The 20,340-nt window shown below is 52.4% G+C and overlaps 3 protein-coding genes across 11 annotated transcripts in view; 1 reads left to right on the plus strand and 2 right to left on the minus strand.

Annotated features, from left to right (window-relative positions):
• The window catches only part of SAXO5 (stabilizer of axonemal microtubules 5), a 10,262-nt gene extending 9,745 nt beyond the window's left edge, over positions 1–517 (minus strand). For 3 of the 5 annotated variants that reach the window (XM_017879991.1, XM_017879986.1, XM_017879990.1), the window contains exon 1: positions 422–516. The gene's annotated coding sequence lies outside the window, so the exon portion shown is untranslated. Of the gene's footprint in view, positions 1–331 lie in introns of all 5 variants that reach the window. The other 2 variants (XM_017879987.1, XM_017879989.1) reach the window with 2 other exon arrangements.
• Positions 1–19,909, plus strand: part of PEX11G (peroxisomal biogenesis factor 11 gamma) — a 21,791-nt gene extending 1,882 nt beyond the window's left edge. The window contains exons 1-5 of one of the 5 annotated variants that reach the window (XM_017879993.1): positions 596–695; positions 10,793–10,981; positions 14,590–14,768; positions 18,426–18,488; positions 19,335–19,909. In XM_017879993.1, the coding sequence (XP_017735482.1) occupies positions 10,943–10,981; positions 14,590–14,768; positions 18,426–18,488; positions 19,335–19,554 (501 nt within the window). In that variant the 5' untranslated portion in view covers positions 596–695; positions 10,793–10,942 and the 3' untranslated portion in view covers positions 19,555–19,909. Of the gene's footprint in view, positions 1–595; positions 696–1,157; positions 1,176–4,245; positions 4,345–7,662; positions 7,759–10,792; positions 10,982–14,589; positions 14,769–18,425; positions 18,489–19,334 lie in introns of those variants that run through there. The other 4 variants (XM_017879995.1, XM_017879994.1, XM_017879992.1 and 1 more) reach the window with 4 other exon arrangements.
• LOC108534549 (probable ribosome biogenesis protein RLP24) lies at positions 4,789–5,714 on the minus strand. The gene has a single exon (XM_017879997.1). It carries the CDS (start codon positions 5,638–5,640, stop codon positions 5,149–5,151), a length of 492 nt encoding a protein of 163 aa, XP_017735486.1. The 5' UTR covers positions 5,641–5,714; the 3' UTR covers positions 4,789–5,148.
• Positions 19,910–20,340: the final 431 nt, after the last annotated feature.

Below are 20,340 nucleotides of genomic sequence, written 5' to 3' on the forward strand. Positions count from 1 at the left end.
CTCCCTCCCTCCTTCCTTCCTTCCTTCCTTCCTTCCTTCCTTCCCACAGAGTGAGACTCTGTCTCCCAGGCTGGAGTACAGTGGCGCGATCTCAGCTCACTGCATCCTCCACCTCCTGGATTCAACTGACTCTCCTGCCTCAGCCTCCCAAGTAGCTGGGATAACAGGTGCCTGCCACCACGCCCAGCTAAGTTTTGTATTGTTGGTAGAGATGGGGTTTCCAGGTTGGTCTCGAACTCCTGACCTCAAGTGCTCTGTCCGCCTCAGCCTCCCAAAGTGCTGGTATTACAGGTGTGAGCCACCACGCCCAGCCTGCCACACACTTTCTTACTGGTTTTCCCTTCCTCTGCAGTTGTCCTAGGTCCTGCCTATTGTCAATCTCTTCCTGTCTTCACACTTTTTGAGAGCTCTCTCTTCTGACCTTCAGCTTCAGACTCCAAGCCTCCCTTGACCCTCCGCCTCTGCTCAGCCACCTGGGACTTCCTTGCCTTTGCTTAGATCACAAGTGTCTCCCCTGGTCTCCTTTCTGTCTCCCTTGGAGACCAGCATTCCAAGTTCTCAGGCTCACCTCCTGCAGGAAGACCTCCCAGATCACTTCAACCCACAAAACCTGCTTACCTCTACCTATTTAGAAAACATGGACTAGATGGGCACAGTGGCTCAGGCCTGTAATCCCAGCACTTTGGGAGGCCGAGGTGGGTGGATCTCCTGAGGTTGGGAGTTCAAGACCAGCCAGACCAACATGGAGAAACCCCATCTCTACTAAAAATACAAAATTAGTCGGGTGTGGTGGCACATGCCTATAATCCTAGCTACTCCAGAGGCTGAGGCAGGAGAATAGCTTGAATCTGGGAGGCGGAGGTTGTGGTGAGCTGAGATCGCACCATTGTACTCCAGTCTGGGCAACAAGAGTGAAACTCTGTTTCAAAAAAAAAAAGAAAAGAAAAGGAAAGAAAGAGAGAGAGAGAGAAAGAGGAAAGAAAGGAAGGAAGGAAGGAAGGAAGGGAGGGAGGGAGGGAGGGAGGGGAAGGAAAAAGGAAAGAAGGAAGTAAGGAGGGAGGGAAGGAGGGAAGGAGGGAGGGAGGGAAGGAAAGCAATGAAGAAAGAAGGAAGGAAGGAAGAAGGAAGGAAGGAAGGAAGGAAGGAAAGAAGTCGGAAGACTAAAGCTGTGCTTGGTAAGGAACAGCCGTCGCTGGTATTAGCTGGCAGCAGAGGAGGTCCAGTTACTCTGATGGTATGGACAGTGTTCGTGTTTTGCCTGTGTTCAGACATGATTACGGAGCAGGCTTGTTTTGTCTTGCTCTGCCACGGTCACAGAGTGGCCTTGTCTGATGTCGGCGTCATGTGAGATTGTTTATGTCCAGCAGGAGGACACCAGGGCCCTGCTTTGACTGCCAGACCAGCTCCTAGCAACACCAAGGCCAGCTGTGAACACCAGGCCAACTCCTGGTTCTGTTTCAAAGGTCGAGCTCAGACCCAGCCAGAGGGGGGACGCTGGGAGGGCTGGGCTGTGTCTGCAAAGCTCACTGCTGTATCTCTGTTGCCCAGAACAGGACCTGGCACACAGGAAGCACTCGGGCAAATGCATTGCGCTGTTCCAAGGCTGTCAGGCTCGAGAGGAGGGTTCTGCTTATTCATGCAGCAGCAGGCTTTGCAGCCAGAGGCCTCTTTCCTCTGCATGTCTGGACCTTGGCTTTGGATTTTTTTTTTTTTTTTTTTTTTGATTTTTACTTTTTTAGATGAGTCTTGCTGATGCCCAGGCTGGAGTGCATTGGCGTGATCTCAGTTCACTGCAACCTCCACCTCCTGGATTCAATTGATTCTTATGCCTCAACCTCCTGAGTAGCTGGGACCACAGGCACAGGCCACTGCAGATGGCTTGGCTGTGGACCCAGGTCTTCATAGGAGCAGGTGTTGGCTGGATGTAGGAATTAAAGAGTCTCTTGGGGCCAGGTGTGGTGGCACACACCTGTAATCCCAGTGCTGTCGGAGGCTGAGGATGGAGGATCACTTCAGCCCAGGAGTTCAATGCAGCAGTGGTGCTATGATCACGCCACTGTACTCCAGCCTGGGCAAAGAGTGAGATTCTGTTTCAAAAAAAAAAAAAAAAAAAAAGAGAGAGAGAAAGAAAATCATAGGAGTGGACAAGATCTTTCTTGTGTCCCCTTGGGTTCCATGCTCCCTTGGTGCACAAGAAAAGACCTTTGGACAGGGTGCTGAGCCCCGCAGGCAATGAAACTTACAAAACAGGTTCTCTGTTTTCTGCCAGGCTGTGGGGATATAGCCATGAATGAGACAGATCACCAGCAGGTAACACGGGTGGGAAGTGTCCAGAAGGGTGTGATTGGGTGGGTCCCATGAAAGAATGACATTTGAGTAAAGGAAGTTAGGGAAGGAGGGAGCCACGTCGGTATCTGGCGCAAAAACATTTCTGCAGAGGAAGCACAATGTGCAAAAGTCCTGAGGCAGGAATCTGCTGTAATTTTAAACAACAGGAGGAAGGCAATGCAGAAGAGTAACAAGAGTTGAAATCAAGAGGAAATATTTTGTGAAAGAAAAGTGGTTAACATCAAGGCCAGACACGGTGACTCATGCCTATAATCCCAGCACTTTGGGAGGCCAAGGTGGGCAGGTCTCTCGAGGTCAGGAGTTCGAGACCAGCCTGGCCAGCATGGCGAAACCCCATCTCTACTAAAAATATAAAATTAGCCAGGCACAGTGGCAGGTGTGCTGTAATCCCAGCTATTTGGGAGGCACGATAATTGCTTGAACCTGGGAGGTGGAGGTTGCAGTGAGCTGAGATCACCACTGCACTCCAGCCTAGGCAATAGAGTGAGACTCTGTCTAAAAAAAAAAAAAAAAAAAAAAAAATTCAAACAAAAAGTTGGTTAACATCATTAGTCATCAGGAAAAGGCAAAACAATACCACAACGGGATACTACTTCACACCTACTACGATGGTTATCATAATCAAAAAAGGATGTTGCAAGGATGTGGCAAAACTGGAACCCTTGTGTAACGCTGGTGGGGATGGAAAATGGTACCGCTACTGTGGGAAACAGTTGGGCAATTACTCAAAAAGTTCAACATAGAGTTACCAAATGACCCAGCAACCCCACTTCTAGGTATAGACCCAAAGAAACTGAATCCAGGGACTGCAACTACATATTCACGAATGTTTCTAGCTGTACTTATTCACGATCACCAAAAGGCAGAAACAGCCCAAATGACCATCAGCTGATGTGTGCATAAACAAAATGTGGTCCATCCACATGGCGCAGTGTAATACAGCTGCAAGTGGAATGAAATTCTGATACATGCTGGAACTTAGATGAACCTCAACACCATTATGCTCAGCTGGGTGCGATGGCTCACACCTATAATCCCAGCACTTTGGGAGGCCAAGGCAGGAGGATCCCTTGAGTCCAGGAGGTCGAAACCAGCCTGGTGAACATAGCGAGATCCCATCTCTACAAAAGAAAAATTTTAAAAATTGCCCAGATGTGGTGGCGTGCACCTGTAGTCTCAGACAATGTGGAGACCGAGGCAGGAGGATCTCTCAAGCCCAGGAGTTCGAGGCTGCAGTGAGCTATGATCCCACCATTGCACTCCAGCCTCGTGACAGAGCAAGACCCCGTCTCAAAAACAAAAAGCAAATACCAAAACAGCCCATTATGCTTGCTGGAAGAGGCCAACACAAATGGTCACATATCGTATGATTCCATTTGTATGAAATATCAAGAAGACCAGGAATGGTGGCTCACGCCTGTAATCTCAGCACTTTGGGAGGCCGAGGTGGGCAGATCCCTTGAGGTCAAGAGTTCAAGACCAGCTTGGCCAACATGGTGAAATCCGTCTCAACTAAAAATACAAAAATTAGCCGGGTGTGGTGGCACGCACCTGTATGTATTCTCAGCCACTTGGGAGGCTGAGGCAGGAGAATTGCTTGAACCCGGGAGGCAGAGGCTGCAGTAAGCTGAGATCGTGCCACTGTACTCCAGCCTGGGCAACAGAGTGAGATTCTGTCTCAAAAAAAAAAAAAGAAAAAGAAAAGAAAAAAAAATCAAGAAGAGGTAAAAATAAAGAGAGACAGCAGAGAATGCAGATTAGTGGTTGCAGGGGCTGGGAGGAGGGAGGAATTGAGTGATTGCTTTATGGGAACAGGGTGTAGAGGAGGAAAAATACTTTTTCCTTTATTCTTACTTCTTAGCTGTGATGGATCCTTGCAATGAAAGAATTAACAAGGGCGGGCGCGGTGGTTCACGCCTGTAGTTCCAGCACTTTGGAAGGTCGAGGTGGGAAGATTGCTTAAGCCCAGGGCTCAAGGCCAGCCTTGGTAACACGGTGAGACTCCATTTCTACAAAAAATAAAAAGAAGTTAGTCACTGGTGGTGGTGGGCACCTGTGGTCCCCGCTACTCAGGAGGCTGAGGTGGGAGGATCGCTTGATCCCAGGAGTTCAAGGCTGCAGTGAGTTAAGATCATGCCACTGCACTCTACCCTTTTTTGTGGGTAGTTGATCATGCTACCATGGGGCAGAATGTAGCAAGCTCTGGGGATCAACCTGGGTCCTCAGGCCCAGAGAGCACACATCTGGTGGCCTCACATCTGCACATTTGGTTCCTCCCACAGTGAGACCCTGTCTCAAAAGAAAAAAAAAAAAAAGAATTAACAAGGAAAAAAACACTTATTATACCTTATGTATACATGGGAGATGCCAAGAGAAATGAGGTGGCTTATATAGCTTATATAACTCCTGCTTATATAGCACTTTTTTTTTTTTTTTTTCTTGCAAAGAATATTTTATTTTATACATCACTAGCCATGAATTTTTGCCATTAGTTACTATACAAATGCTGCCTAGTGCCATTATCCAAATGGCATAACCATTTTACATCCACAATTCACTTCTATGGTTATAAGTAGAATTTTCATGATTTACGTAAGTACATCTATCAGTGAAGATTTAACACTGAGATGCAATCTAACATCCGTAATATCTGATGTTATGTAGAAGGCAATGTAGGAAAGATGTATTTTAATTACTTTTCATTTAAGTGACCTTATGTAAAAAATAAGATAATTTAACAGTTCCAAGTATCCAAAGGGTATTTTCAAATGTACACAAAAGAAATGGTTACAGAGATTTTTAAGGAGCATCTTCCATGTCCACATCCTCTTGTAACTGCTGTACCATTTTCTCTTCCAACTGCTTCCCTTTGCCTACAAGAGGGGCTCGGATAAGATGGATGTTTTGCTTGACTTCTTTGATATCCTGAACTTTCTGTAGCTCTTTATTTTTCTTCAATCTGTTTATTATAAATTTAGCTTGGCGTTTCTGTTTGATCTCTTCAACTCTCTTCATTGCATCAATAGTTTTATTCCATAGCTCTCGCTGGTATTTGATAGGTTCATTTCTACGTTTTTCAAATTCAAATGAATTATCCACTGTAAGCTCTTTACCAGCTGCTTTCCGGAATGCTTTGGTCCACCTAACTTTGCGAGGATTGCGCTTCTTTTTAAAGTTTTTATGACATTTAGATTTGCAAAATCTGAACACCTTGCAATCGTTGCGGACGAACATCATGCCGTGTCCAGGGTAGATGGGCCCCGAACAGAAATAACACTTCTCGATACGCATGTTGAACCCGCGTGGGACCCCACCAAACAAACGCCAAGCTTGAGAGGAAGTGACACATCCCCATCACCGGAAGTGACCTCTATATAGCACTTTCAACATAGAGCAGCAAATGTTTGGAGAAGTGACAAGATGAAGGAAAAGGACATTGAGGCCGGGTGCAGTGACTCACACCTGTAATCCCAGCACTTTGGGAGGCTGAGGCGGGCGGATCACTTGAGGCCAGGAATTTGAGACCAGCCTGGCCAAGGTGGTGAAACCCTGACTCTACCAAAAATACAAAAATTAGCCAGGCAGTGATGCACACCTGTGATCCCAGCTACTCGGGAAGCTGAGGCAGGAGAATTGCTTGACCCAGGGAAGCAGAGGATGCAGTGAGCAGAGATGGCGCTACTGCACTCTAGTTTGGGAACAGAGCAAGACTCAGACAAGAGTCTAAAGGTGTCCCTGGTGATAAATCAACCTTTGTCCTTCCTGGTAGAGAGGGGAGGAGGGCACCTTTGTACATTTAGGTCCTGCTTTGAGGCAAATCAGGGAAGAGCAAAGAGCTTTTCCGGGATCAGCTCCATTGATCTCAGCTCAAAATAATCCTATACCAAGGTCGCGTATTTCAGAGTGGCATATGCTGGTCTCCTACGGGGGTGTCTTTTCGGGGTGATAAAAATACTCTGAAACTAGCAAAGGGTGATGGTTGTACAACATGTGCATGTACTAAATGTCATTGAATTGTGCATTTTTATTTATATTTATTTATTTTGAGGTGGAGTCTCGCTCTGTCGCCCAGGCAGGAGTGCAGTGGCCCTATCTTGGCTTACTCCAAGCTCCGCCTCCCGAGTTCACGCCATTCTCCTGCCTCAGCCTCCCAAGTAGCTGAGACTACAGGCGCCCGCCACCATGCCTACTTATTTTTTGTATTTTTAGTAGAGACGGGGTTTCACCGTCTTAGCCAGGATGGTCTAGATCTCCTGACTTCGTGATCCACCCACCTTGGCCTCCCAAAGTGCTGGGGTTACAGGCGTGAGCCACGGCACCCGGTCTTATTTTTTATTTATTTTATTTTTTTGAGACGGAGTCTCTCTCTCTCTCTCTTCCAGGCTGGAGTGCAATGGCCTGATCTTGGCTCACTGCAACCCCCGCCTCCAGAGTTCAAGCGATTCTTCCGCCTCAGCCTCCCAAGTAGCTGGGATTACAGGCGCCGGCCATCATGCCTGGCTAATTTTTTTTTTTTTTTGGTATATTTGTAGAGATGGGGTTTCACCATCTTGGCCAGGCTGGTCTCGAACTCCTGACCTCAGGTGATCCTCCCAAAGTGCTGGGATTACAGGAGTGACCCAACGCGTTTGGCCAAAAATCGTGCATTTTTAAATGGTTAATTTCATCTTGTGCGAATTTTACCTCAATAACAAACAAAAACGGGTGAAAATGGTATTTGACTTTTTTTCCCCACGAGATGATACAAGCATATTGCACAAAATTTAACAGCTACAAAATGGCATAAAGGTGAAAATGTAATATTTTCCCCAATCACACGGTTACCTTTTCTGGAGAAAGTCCAGTTACAATTCTTGTGTATTCTAGAACAATTCTATGCGTTTCCTTAACGTCGAAAGATGCCTTGTTATATTACAGCAGTCATTCCTGCTCACTACAGGCAAGCAGACAGTGCAGAAAAGGGGAAGCACAAAAATTAAAAAGGAAAATCTCTCCTTGAGCCATTGCTAACAAGTTGGTGGTTTTGCTTGGAATATTTTGGGAGCGTGTGGGTAGTTGGTTAAACTTGGAAATATATTTTTTTGTGCGTGGGTAGTTGGCCAAACCGCCGTGGGGCAGAATGCAGCAAGTTCCGAGGATCATCCGGGGTCTGGAGGCTTGGAAAGCACACACGTGTCGGCCCCACCTCTGCAAACTCTGTCCCTCCCCTACAGCGGACAAGAAGCCGGTCCGGGGACAAAGGCCTGCAACCGCGCCTGCGCGCAGGCCTTCTGGGCGCTCCCGGGACCCCGGCCTGGCCCCGCCCTCTGGTGCGGCGCGCCGACGTCGCGGTGACGTCACGGAGTTGCCATGGCGTCGCTGAGCTGCCTGGCGTCGGCGCTGGAGTCTTACAGGGGCCGGGACCGCCTGGTGAGGCAGGGGCGGACCGGGGCCGGAGGGCCAAGAGTTTGGCCCAAGCTCAGAGACGGGGAAACAAGCCAGAGAGGGGAAAGAGTCGCCCAGGATACTCCGTCGCAGAGGCCCCGTCCGAGCTAGGCTCAAACGCGGTGCCCTAGCATTGGACATTTATTTGTTTAGGCTGGAGTGCAGTGGTGTGATCTCTGCTCACTGCAGCCTCCGCCTCCCGGGTTCAAGCGATTCTCCTGCCTCAGCCCCCCCAAGTAGCTGGGACTGCAGGCGCCCTCCACCACGCCCTGCTAATTTTTTGTAATTTTAGTAGAGACAGGGTTTCACCGTGTTAGCCAGGATGGTCTCGATCTCCTGGCCTCAAGTGATCCTCCTGCCTCGGCCTCCCAAAGTGCTGGGATTACAGGCGTGAGCCACCGTGCCCGGCCAACGTTGGACATTTAGATCATTTCTGTCAACCCAACCTGGCGGGACATTGACACACTGGCCAGATTCCTGTGTTTGGACGTTTTGGATCTGACCAGGCCACTGAAGTCAGTCCCTGCCTCGTCCTGAACAATCTCATGTCGGGATTTGGGATGTTGCAGGGCTCCCCTGTGGCTGGACATTCATTTCCAACCAGGTCACCTATAGGTGGGCATTTAGGTTTTTTCAGCCAGCATAGACCAAAGAACCCACCGTGGCCTGGGCCCTGCCATGCCTAAGCAGTGATGGGTTCCAGCAAAACCCCAGTTGGTCATTTAGATCGTTTCCGCCAACCCAGCCTGGCTGGACGTTTACATACCAAACAGATTCCCATGTCTGGACATTTAGGATCTGACCAGGCCACTGTAGTTGGTCCCTGGATTGTCCCCAACAATCTCATGTGGGGATTTAGGATATTGTAAGACTCTCCCTATGGCTAGACAGTTTTAAGTTCCAATCAAGTCCCATAGGATTTAGGATATTGTAAGACTCTCCCTATGGCTAGACAGTTTTAAGTTCCAATCAAGTCCCATATGGTTGAGCATTTAGGTTATGCCATCCATGCCCCTGAGTCTGGACTCTTAGCTTGTCTCCACCAGTCTCTTATAGGTAGACATTTAGGTTGTACTAGGGGATGTACTGGTGGCTAGGCATTTAGATTCCATTCACATCTCTTATGACTCGGTGTGGGGGGTGGTTAACAAATCCCCCCGAGTTAGACATTCAAATTGCAGTGTTTTGCCGTTATAATGGGCTGGAAAGGAATTACAAGTAGAAATAAATAAAGCAGGAACAAGCAATTTCTGAAAAGCAGGTAAAATAAAGATATAAGGGAGGCCGGGCATGGTGGCTCACGCCTGTAATCCTAACACTTTGGGAGGCTGAGGTGGGTGGATTGCCTGAGCTCAGGAATTTGAGACCAGGCTGGACAACGTGATGAAATCCCGTCTCTAGTAAAATACAAAAATTAGCCTGTTGTAGGCCGGGCGCAGTGGCTTATGCCTGTAATCCCAGCACTTTGGGAAGCCGAGGCGGGCAGATCACGAGGTCAGGAGATCGAGACCATCTTGGCTAACACGGCGAAACCCTGTCTCTACCAAAAATACAAAAAATTAGCCGGGCGTGGTGGCGGGCACCGTAGTCCCAGCTACTCGGGAGGCTGAGGCAGGAGAATGGCATGAACCTGGGAGGTGGAGCTTGCAGTGAGCCGAGATGGCACCACCGCACTCTCGCCTGGGTGACAGAGCTAAACTCCGTCTCAAAAAAAAAAAAGAAAAGAAAAAAGCCAGGTGCGGTGGTGGGTACCTGTAGTCCTAGCTACTCGGGAGGCTGAGGCAGGAGAATTGCTTGAACCTGGGAGGCAGAGTTTGCAGTGAGCTCACACCTTTGCACTCTAGCCTGGGGAACAGAGCGAGACTCTGTCTCCAAAAAAAAAAAAAAAAAGAAAGATATAAGAATAGTGAAGATGACTTCTTTCACACGGCTCCAAATCACCTACTGAGTAGGTTCTTTCTAAAGTAATTCAACCAAATTATCCTATTGTTCACTGGGTTGAAACCTTTTCACCTGCACCCAGCGTTCAGCACAGCCAAAGGCTTTGGTCCAGGCAGGTAAATGTAAATATACACTTTAGCTGCGGCTTCCTGCCACCTGGGAAAAGAAGGACCTGGGAGGTGGGAAGTAAGGAGTTTTGTTTTCTTTGTTACTGTCACATCTGTCCCCAAAGTCTGTGCCCTTCAGTTACATGAGCAGGCACTCTCCACAGTACCTTTGGACAATGATGTTATGTTTCTTCATTTGTCCCACCTACAAGTATGTTTTTAAACTTTCAGCTTTTTTTTTTTTTTTTTTTGAGATCGGGTCTCGCTCTGTCACCCTAGCTGGAGTATAGTAGCACGATTATAGCTCGCTGCAGTCTGGAACTCCTGGGTTCAAGTGATCCTCCAGCGTCAGCCTCCCAAGTAGCCACCATGCCCTGTTAACTTAAAAAAATTTTGATAGAGACAAGGCCTTGCTATGTTGCCCAGGCTGGTCTCAAACTCCTGGTCTGAAGGCATCCTCTCACCTTGGTCTCTTAAAGTACTGGGGTTACAGGCGTGAGCCACTGTCCCCGACCTACACTTTCAGCTTTTACTGTCACTTTGTAGATTTAGAATCTTCCAGACCCTTGGGTCAGGCACCGTGTCTCATGCCTGTAATTCCCACACTTTGGGAGGCTAAGGCAGGTGGATCACTCGAGGTCATGGGTTTGAGACCAGCCTAGCCAACATGGTGAAACCCTGTCTCTACAAAAAATACAAAAATTAGCGGGGTGTGGTGGTGGGTGCCTGTAATCCCAGCTACTTAGGAGGCCAAGGCACAAGACTCGCTTGAACATGGGAGGTGGAGACGGCAGTGAGCCAAGATGGCACCATTGCACTCCGGTCTGAACGTCAGAGTGAGACTCTGTTTCAAAAAAAAAAAAAGAATCTTCCACACTCTCAATCCAGTGGGGCCCAGGCCAGGTCGGGGGAGATGCAGCTCAGTTCTGCAGAACAGGAGGGCCACGCTGACTACTTCTGGTTTCCCACAGATCCGAGTGCTGGGGTACTGCTGCCAGCTGGTTGGTGGGGTCCTGGTTGAACAATGTCCCACCAGGTCCGAAGTGGGGACACGTCTGTTGGTGGTGTCCACCCAACTCAGCCACTGCAGGACCATCTTGCGACTCTTTGATGACCTGTCCATGTTTGTCTACACTAAGCAATACGGCCTGGGGGCACAGGTAACATGGTTTGTGGGGCTCTAGGGAGTAGGGCGGATCTGAGTGGACATTTAAAAAAACTTTTTTTGGCCCCTCACAGTGGCTCATGCCTACAATCCCAACACTTTGGGAGGCCAAGGCGGGTGGATCACGAGGTCAGGAGTTTGAGACCAGCCAGGCCAACACGGTAAAACCCTGTCTCTACTAATAATACAAAAATTAGCCGGGCGTGGTGGCACATGCCTGTAGTTCCAGCTACTTGGGAGGCTGAAGCAGGAGAATCGCTTGAATCTGGGAGGTGGAGGTTGCCGTGAGCCAAGATTGTACCACTGCACTCCAGCCTGGGCAATGGAGTGACTCCATCTCAAACAAACAAACAAAAAAATTTTTTTTTTAGAAACAGGGTCTTGCTGTGTCGTCCAGGCTGGAGTGCAGTGGCGAGATCATAGCTCACTGCAGCCTTGAACTCCTAGGCTCAAGTGGTCCTCCTGCCTCAGCCTCCCTGAGTGCTGGGATGACAGGCGTAAGCCACCATGAGCGTTCTATAGTCTTGTCCCAAAGTGCTCCCTGCGTGGGTAAGTTTATTACTTTTAAAAATTTCACTTTCTTCTTTGAGAGGATCAGATGTTCTCATTATGATTTCAATTTTTAAAAATAGCGAACATGTTCACACGTTCCAAAGGGGATATAATTTTAAAATCCTCCCTCCTTCCTGATCTTCCAGGCCTCCAATTTTCCCCACAGAGGCAGCCACCGTGGTCAGCTTCTTTTTTTTTTTTTTGAGACAAGGTCTCACTCTGTCACCCAGGCTGGAGTGCAGTGGCATGATCTCGGCCCACTGCAACCTCTACCTCTGGGATTCAAATGATTTTTCTGCCTCAGCCCCTCGCGTAGCTAGGATTACAGGCACCCCCACCACGCCTGGCTAATTTTTGTATTTTTAGTAGAGATGGGGTTTTGCCATGTTGGCCAGGCTGGTCTCGAACCTGTGACCTCAAGTGATCCACCTGCCTTGGCCTCCCAAACTGCTGGGATTACAAGTGTGAGCCACCGTGCCTGGTCCTGTGGTCAGCTTCTTGTGTCTCCTTTGTGAGATTTCCTGTACTTGCATAGGCAGATACATATGGTTTACATAAATAGTGCTTTTTTCACTTAGCAGTACAGCTTGGGCATCATTTCTTTATCTTTCTTTTTTTTTTTTTGGAGACAGGGTCTCACTCTGTCACCCAGGCTGGAGTACAGTGGCGTGATCATGGCTCACTGCAGCCTTGACTTCCCGGGCTCAGGTGGCCCTCCTACCTCAGCCTCCCAAATAGCTGGGACTACAGGTGCACCACCACACCTGGTTAATTTTTTGCGTCTTTTGTAGAGACAGGGTTTTGCCGTGTTGCCCAGGCTGGCCTTGAACTCCTGGCCCCAAGTAATCCACCTGCCTCGACCTCCCAAAGTGCTGGGATGACAGGCATGAGCCACCGTGCCTGGCCACAGATCATTTCTTATCAGTCTAGAAAGAGCTCCGTTCTCGGGACCACATAGTGTTCTGCTCTGCAGATTCAGATTTGTTTAACCGGCCTCCGGCTGACGCACAGGGCAATGATTTCTAAGGTTTTGCTATTGCGACAGTGTGCAGAGAGTAGCCTTGTCCCTGCGGTGTCCCACAGGCGTGCCAGCCTATCTAGAGGGCCATCTTGTCCCCCAGGGGATGATCTCAAGCGGGTGCGTGGGCCAGCCTCTCAGGGTCATGCCCCTCCCTGGGCTGCCCTGTCTGTTCTCTCTGTCCTCCCAGGGATCACCCCTCAGAGCCACTTGCTACTGAGATGCTCCCCGCCTCGAACCCCCAAGCCCACCCCATTCAGCTCCACGTGTCCTTGGCCCTATCATCCCACATCACCAGTGTTGCTCTGGGCCACCTTCCTGTTTTGACACCTGTGGCATCCTCCTCCTCCGTGTCTGATTAGGACAACGCTCTGGTGCATCCCTGATACCCCTCCCTCCTCTATCTCCTCTGTGGAAGAGCCCTCAGGCAAGGGGTGGGGGCCCTTGCACCTCAAGTGTCCCTGGGCCAGAACAAGAGCCTCTTTTGTTGGGTTCCCAGTTTATACGTCTGTGTTCCTTCCTGCCCTGGTGAGCCTCTGCCCCTCCCCAGAGTCTAGCCTGGATCCTGCCGCTTCTCAGGAAACCCGGGTGGAATGACCACATTGGGGCGGGGTCTGCCATCCTCAGGGAGGTGGGAAATGTACCAGGACACGCCAGGCAGATGAGGGAAGCTGGAGTGAGGTTCAGAGCCCAGAGGGAGGCAGGATCGTGTCTGGCCAGAAAGGAGAGCAGCATCAGCAATCAGCGGTGGGGGCGGGGAGGAGCTTCCTGGGAAGTCAGAGAGGAGGGGAAGGGTGTGGCAGGCAACAAGGAAGGTGAAGGTAGAGGGGGCGAGGTCCCCAGGGGCGGGGCCCCCAGTTGGCTGCGGGGCTCCAATCCCAGAAACCAGGCTTCAGCGCTGTGCTCCTACAGCCTCCGCTGGTCCTGCCTCGCTGGCTGTAGGCGGTGGTTAAGAACTTGGGGCAGGCCGGGCGCGGTGGCTCAAGCCTGTAATCCCAGCACTTTGGGAGGCCGAGGCGGGCGGATCACAAGGTCAGGAGGTCGAGACCATCCTGGCTAACACAGTGAAACCCCGTCTCCACTTAAAAAAATACAAAAAATTAGCCGGGCGAGATGGCAGCGCCTGTAGTCCCAGCTACTCGGGAGGCTGAGGCAGGAGAATGGCGTGGACCCGGGAGACGGAGCTTGCAGTGAGCTGAGATCCGGCCACTGCACTCCAGCCTGGGCGACAGAGCGAGACTCCGTCTCAAAAAAAAAAAAAAAAAAAAAAAAAGAACTTGGGGCAGAGGGTGTGGGCAGCGTGCAGCACCGAGAGCCCGCATGTGCATTGCAGTTTGAGGGCCTGGAGGACCATCCCTGCTGGAACTGGGACAGCAGCTTTCCCTGAGAGCCTCGGCATGGCTGTCTGCAACGCGGGACAGTAACTTGCTCGGAGCTGGGGGAGGCGATGAGCCTACAGCACTGTGCCTGGCGCGTGCTCAGCACTAGGCGTGCGGTGGCCCACGGGTTGGCACACCACCTCAGCCTGGTCAGGGTTCCCTGTGGGCCACCTCTCATGCTCCCTGCATAGAGTCTGGCATCAGAGGTCCTTGCCTGTGCAGGAACTGGAAGCCTTTGGGAAGGAAGGTTCTGACACAGGGGTCCCACTTGGCCGTACCTGGGAATCCCCTGGGAATGTGAAAATTGCTTGTGAAAATTCCTGGTACTGGGGCCTGCCCCAGGCTAAGTGAGGCAGAATCCTCACGGCTGGCACTGGGCATGGGGTTTCTTAAGCTCCGCAGAGGATTGCACTGCACAGATGCGTCGGGACCCTCCCTTCAGGGGGCCCTGAACACCGTGCTGCCGAGACACGGAAATCAGGCCTGTGCGGAGACCCGAGCCCCAGAGCCTTTCTCCTGCAGGGCCTGCCGGGCCTGGACATGGCCCAGGGACTGGGGTCAGGAAATAGCTCACTGCTTCCTGGCATGGCTACAGTGCTAAAATGGGCAGTGGGTAAGTCTGACCCTAGGCCCCCTCTGCTCCTGGTCCTGCAGGAGGAGGACACCTTTGTCCGCTGGGTGTCCGTCCTAGGGAACCTGGCCGACCAGCTCTACTACCCATGTGAGCACGTCGCCTGGGCGGCTGATGCCCGGGTCCTCCACGTGGACTCTTCCCGGTGGTGGACGCTGAGTACAGCCTTGTGGGCCCTCTCTCTGCTCCTGGGGGTTGCCAGGTAAGTGGCATGGGCCAGAAGGCAGCACCCAAGGTCCCCGGGCGGAACCTCCTTAGCAAAGCAGCAGCGGCCCCAGCAACAGCACAGGCTTCAGACTGAGGCATGTGGGTCTTTGCCTCTTAGAGTTTTCCTTAGAGGTTTTATTGTTCCTTTTGTGGATGTATTTGTTTAGAATAACTGCTGAAACAAATTACCACAACGTTATAGCGCTGGGCAACAGAAACTTACTATCTTAGGATTCTGAGGCTGGAAGTCGGAACACTCCCTGGGCTAGTGTCAGCAGGCGCTGATGCCTTCTGGAGGCCCCAGGGGGAGGTCCGTTTCCTTGGATTTTCCAGCTTCTAGAGGCCACTCACATTCCTTGGCTCATGGTCCCTTCCTTCATCTTCCAAGCATGACCTCTGCTTTCAGGGTCACACCTCCTTCGCTGACCCTCATCCTCCTTCCTCCCTCCTGTAAGGACCCCTGTGATGACATGGGGACCACCTGGATGATCCAGGGTAATACCCCATCTCAAGATCCTTAGCTTAGGTTGGGCATGGTGGCTCATGCCTCTAATCCCAGCACTTTGGGAGGCCAAGGTGGGCGAGGAGCCCAGGAGTTCTAGACCAGCCTGGCCAACATGGTGAAACCCGGTCTCTACTAAAAATACAAAAAATTAGCTGGGCTTGGTGGCATACACTTGTAATCCCAGCTACTTGGGAGGCTGAGGCGGGAGGATTGCTTGAATTTGGGGAGGCAGAGGTTGCAGTGAGCCGACATCACACCCCTGCACTCCAGCCTGGCAACAGAGCAAGATTCTGTGTCAAAAAAAGAAAAAAATCCTTAGCTTAATCCATCAGCAAAGCCTCCTTTGCCTTGGAGGTAAACATGTTCGCAGGTTCAGGGCATGGCCATTTTTGGAGGGGCCATGACTCTGCTGACTATACCCAGAAAGAAGAAGTAACTCCAGGGCCTGTGAGAAGCAGCCAGCGGAGTGACCTTTACCCGGGTCCCTGAGTCCTGCCACCCCGGAGAAGACAGTCAGCAGTTTCCTGACTAGCTCTGTGCCTCCAAAAACTGTACAGTTTCTAGAACTTTCCAGTAATGGTTTCCTCCCAAACATTTTCCTCTTTGCAAATGTGCTGAGTCAGAATCCCCGGCCCCTGAAAACACCAGGAGGAGCCGGGCGCCCTGGTCTCCATGTTTCAGTGGCTGTGAAGGGCTCTTAGATCACTGGGCTGAGGTGCGGCTGTCCCCGGCCTTGGGGTAGGCTGTGTCCTTGGTTCTGGGGGAAGCGTTTGCTTTTCCCCGGGCGAGGTTCTGACTCTCAGTAGTTCTTGTTTCCCCCCACACAGATGTCCTAATTACATGCTTACTGTAGACAATCTGGAAAATGGATAAACCTCAGAGTAGAAGATTTGAATCACCCACAATCCAACCCAGAGACTCCCACTGTTCAAGCTTCGGTGGTTCTTTTCCAGCCTTTGACCTAACACCCTGTCTACGCATTTCGACCGTCTCAAAAGGGTCATGTTTCATGGCCGTGGACCCCGGAGGCCGCAGTGTCTGTGGTGCTGGCCTTCCCCATGTGCTGGCAGACCCGGGGAAGGGTGCCTGGGCCCAGCCCGGATGCTCCCGGGGCTCAGGTCAGAGCAGGGCTTTGGCTCACAGCCCCTCTTCCTCCACCTTCCTCTGGGTGCCTCGTGACCTCTGGTTTGTATTTTAGGGGCAGCCTTGGTTCCTTTCTTTTTTGCTTAAATAAACTTTTTTTTTTTTTTTTGAGACAGGCTGGAGAGCAGTGGCTGAATCTTGACCCACTGCAACCTCCGCCTCTTGGGCTCAAACAATCCTCCCACCTCAGCCTCCTGAGTGGCTGGGACCACAGGCATGTGCCACCACACCTGGCTAACTTTTATAATTTTGTTTTTAGAGATGCGGTTTTGCCATGTCGCCCAGTCTGGTCTCCAACTCCTGGGCTCAGGTGATCCACCTGCCTCAGCCTTCCAAAGTGCTTGGATTACAGGTGTGAGCCACCACACCCGGCCCAGACCTTATTTTTTTAGAGCAATTTTAGGCTCACAGCAGAATTGAGTATAACATTCAGAAAGCTCCCATATACCCCCAACCCCTCCCCCAGACAGCCTCCCCAACTACTGGCACCATCCCCATGGTGCATTTGTTACAACTGATGCCCCTCCATGGATCCACCATCACCCTGAGTGCATAGCTCACATTAGGGTTCACGCTAGGTTTTGGGCATCCTGTGGGTTTGGACGCTGACACATGTCCCCCCTTGCAGTATCCAATGGAATTGTTGCATGGCCATCAAAGTCCTCTGTGCCCTGCCTGCTGCGGCATTATTGTTTCGGGCATGTGGTTTTCCATCATTTCTCTGGGTTTGGGGTGAGCAGGGGGAGTGGGTGGAGAGCATTCTGTGTGTGCTCATCATGACCAGACATCTGCCCTAAGGCCCAGGGCTGCCAGAGCATCAGCCAGGAGGTTGCTAAATGGAGATGCCTGGGTCCGGTGCCCAGGGCTTCTGATTCTTTTTCTTGAGACACAGTCTTCCTCTGTTGCCCAGGCCAGAGTCCAGTGGTGTGATCTTGGCTCACTGCAACCTCCGCCTCCCAGGTTCAAGTGATTCTCCTGCCTCAGCCTCCCGAGTAGCTGGTATTTCAGGCACCTGCCACCACCCCCGGCTAATTTTTGTATTTTTAGTAGAGACGGGGGTTCACCATGTTGGCCAGGCTAGTCTTGAACTCCTGACCTCAGGTGATCCGCCTGCCTTGGCCTCCCAAAGTGCCAGGATTACAGGTGTGAGCCACCGCGCCTGTGCTAGAACTTCTGATTCTGTGGGTCTAGGGAGCCCAGGAATCAGTGTTTTGCCCTAGCCCCCCAGGAGGCTCCCACCTGCTGTACCACTGGTGCTACCCTGCATCCTGCACCCTGGGTACCCGGTGGCCAAAGAAGATGTGACCAGGCCCTGCCCATTCTGGTCAGGAGGTCACAGTCACAACCTGGCACACCCCACTGCCGAGGCTGGAGAGTGCAGGTGCCTGGTGGACTGGCCTGGGTGGGTGCCATGCACGGCTGCAGAGTCCCCTGGGAGCACAGAGGCTGCCCACTGGGTAGCCCCTTTCTCAGCCTGCAGATGCCAGCCCTGGGGACCCAAGGGGTCATCCAGATAGATCCAGCCAATGTCCGGGGTGTGTGTGCAGGGGACGCTGGCATGGCACTGGTTTGGGCCTTTCCATACAGAGCAGGCGAGGCAGCTGAGGCCCGGAGGGGAAGTGGCGTCCCCAGGCCTGTCCAACTGCAGGCCCCTTGGCATCCTCTTCTGTCTAGGACTCCCTGCCAGGCTGTGAACACCTCACGGGGCTTGATGTTCCTTTGAGCACTTGCCAGTGGTTTGCAGAGGCTGGGCCAGGCCCTGGATGGCCGTGTCAGAAGCGCAGGACGATGTCCAGGGTGGGACGGGGCCGTGTTAGGGATGAGTCCCCGGGAGTTTGAGGCACAGCGGGAGGGCGTGGGACTGTGGGGGCAGGGAGAGGGCAGGCCATTTATTCGAGATGCAGCACCTGTCCCAGACTGTCTGTCTGGGGCCAGCGTTGCGGAGCTAACCCTCCTGCTCCCCCGCCCCCCCGGGGCATCCTCCCTCGGGCTCTGGTGCCGCAGGTCCCTGTGGATGCTGCTGAAACTGAGACAGAGGCTGCGGAGCCCCACGGCGCCCTTCACCAGGTAGGAGCCCGCGATTACGCAGCAGGAAGGCCCACTCCCTCCAGCAGGCGTGGGATCCTGGCTCAGAGCTACCCCTGTGCAGGCCCGTGCTGGGGTCTGTTGTGCTCAGGTCATGGGGGTCTCACTGCAGCCTCTGGTGGGTGGTGGTACCTTTGACAGATGGGGAAACTGAGGCTTGCTTGAGCGAGGACTCCAGGGCTGAGCCTTCATGGCTGTGCCCCCAGCAGGAGAGAATGATCAGTTTCCCGAGGGCCATGGCCATTGTTACTGTTGCTTTTTCTTTTCTGAGACAGGGTCTTGCTCTGTCGCTCGGGCTGGAGCACAGTGGCGCCATCTCGGCTCACTGCAACCTCCACCTCCTGGGCTCAACTGATCCTCCTGCCTCAGCCTCCCGAGTAGCTGGGACTACAGGCACGTGGCACCATGCCTGGCTGATTTTGGTATTGATTTTTTGGTGGGGATGGGGTCTCGCCACATTGGCCAGGCTTGTCGTCACTGTGTCTTCCTGAAAAAGAAAGCCTGGGCAGGCACAGGCCACGCTCCTGGGGTTCCCCTTTGCCTCCATAGCACTCCCAAAGTGCATTTGTGCTTTCTGTGTTTTACAAGGACCCCCCCATCTCCGGGTGTTCAGGAGGAGTGAGGTGTGGATTTGAGGACTTAGACCCAGGTCCCTGCCCTGTTTGTGCTTGGGCCGTGGGGGTGATGGGGACTCCTCGGCCCTGCCAGCTCCCCCAACTCACAGGCAGGGGCTCAGGGCTGCCAGGTCACACAGGGCCTTCGGGAGCTCGGGAAGGGCAGGCAGGCAGGTGTGAGCGTGAGTGTGAGTGGCTCCTCTCTGCCCCACAGCCCGCTGCCCCGGGGCAAGCGTAGGGCCATGGAGGCGCAGATGCAGTCGGAAGCACTGTCACTTCTCAGCAACCTGGCTGACCTGGCCAACGCCGTGCACTGGCTGCCCCGGGGCGTGCTGTGGGCCGGCCGCTTCCCGCCATGGCTGGTGGGCCTCATGGGCACCATCTCCTCGATCCTCAGCATGTACCAGGCGGCCCGGGCCGGCGGCCAGGCCTAGGCCACTACACCCTGGCACTGCCAGAAGAGCACAGGGACGCAGCCGGAGCCCATGGAGGGCCCTTCCTGCAAAGCAGAAGCCACTAGGGCAGGGGCTGGGGCTCTCATGGAGCTGCCTTTGGCAAAACCCATAGGTTTTTGGGTTTTGGGTTTTTTTGGGTGGAGGGACTGATGGGAGGTCTCCCAGGCCTCAGCCCTGAGCTCCTGAGCCGGAGTTTTCAGGGGCTGCGAGGGCTTCAGCAGCACCTCCTGCCTGCCAGCTGGAGTCTTGTATCCAAATCAGGATGAGGAGGAGGGAGCCTGTCGTGCCTTGGGAAAGCTGGAACGGGAATCTCAATTAAACATTGTGGTGCTGGTGCCTGGCTCAGGGTGAAGGTTATTATACTGGTGGCTCCTGGCCCCTTACCCTCCATGGGATGGAGCCACAGTTGGAAACCACACTTCCCCAGCCCACCTTCAGGAATGCCCTCAGCCCTTTGGGTCCTCTCCATCTTTGAGCAAGCATTGCCTACGGACCCCAAGTGGCCTCCAGCCATTGAGGGCTGTTCTCTACTCCCCAGAGTCCTGGGCACACGGGCCAGAGGTACCACCTCCGGTCAGGCCACCTGAGGGCATGGCCTCATGCCACTGTGATGCAGACGCAGGGCCACTGTGAGCGTTTTGAGGGCTCCAGGCTGAGACTGGGCAACACACACTGGCATCGCTGAAGACACTTGGGGCCTCCACGTCAGCAGTGTGTGGTGGGACGGGATGAGGGTACTTAGTCTGCTGGCTGAGAACGACACTT

The sequence above is a fragment of the Rhinopithecus bieti genome, unplaced genomic scaffold (genome assembly GCF_001698545.2).
Source record: "Rhinopithecus bieti isolate Rb0 unplaced genomic scaffold, ASM169854v2 scaffold_10589, whole genome shotgun sequence".
NCBI lineage: Eukaryota > Metazoa > Chordata > Mammalia > Primates > Cercopithecidae > Rhinopithecus > Rhinopithecus bieti.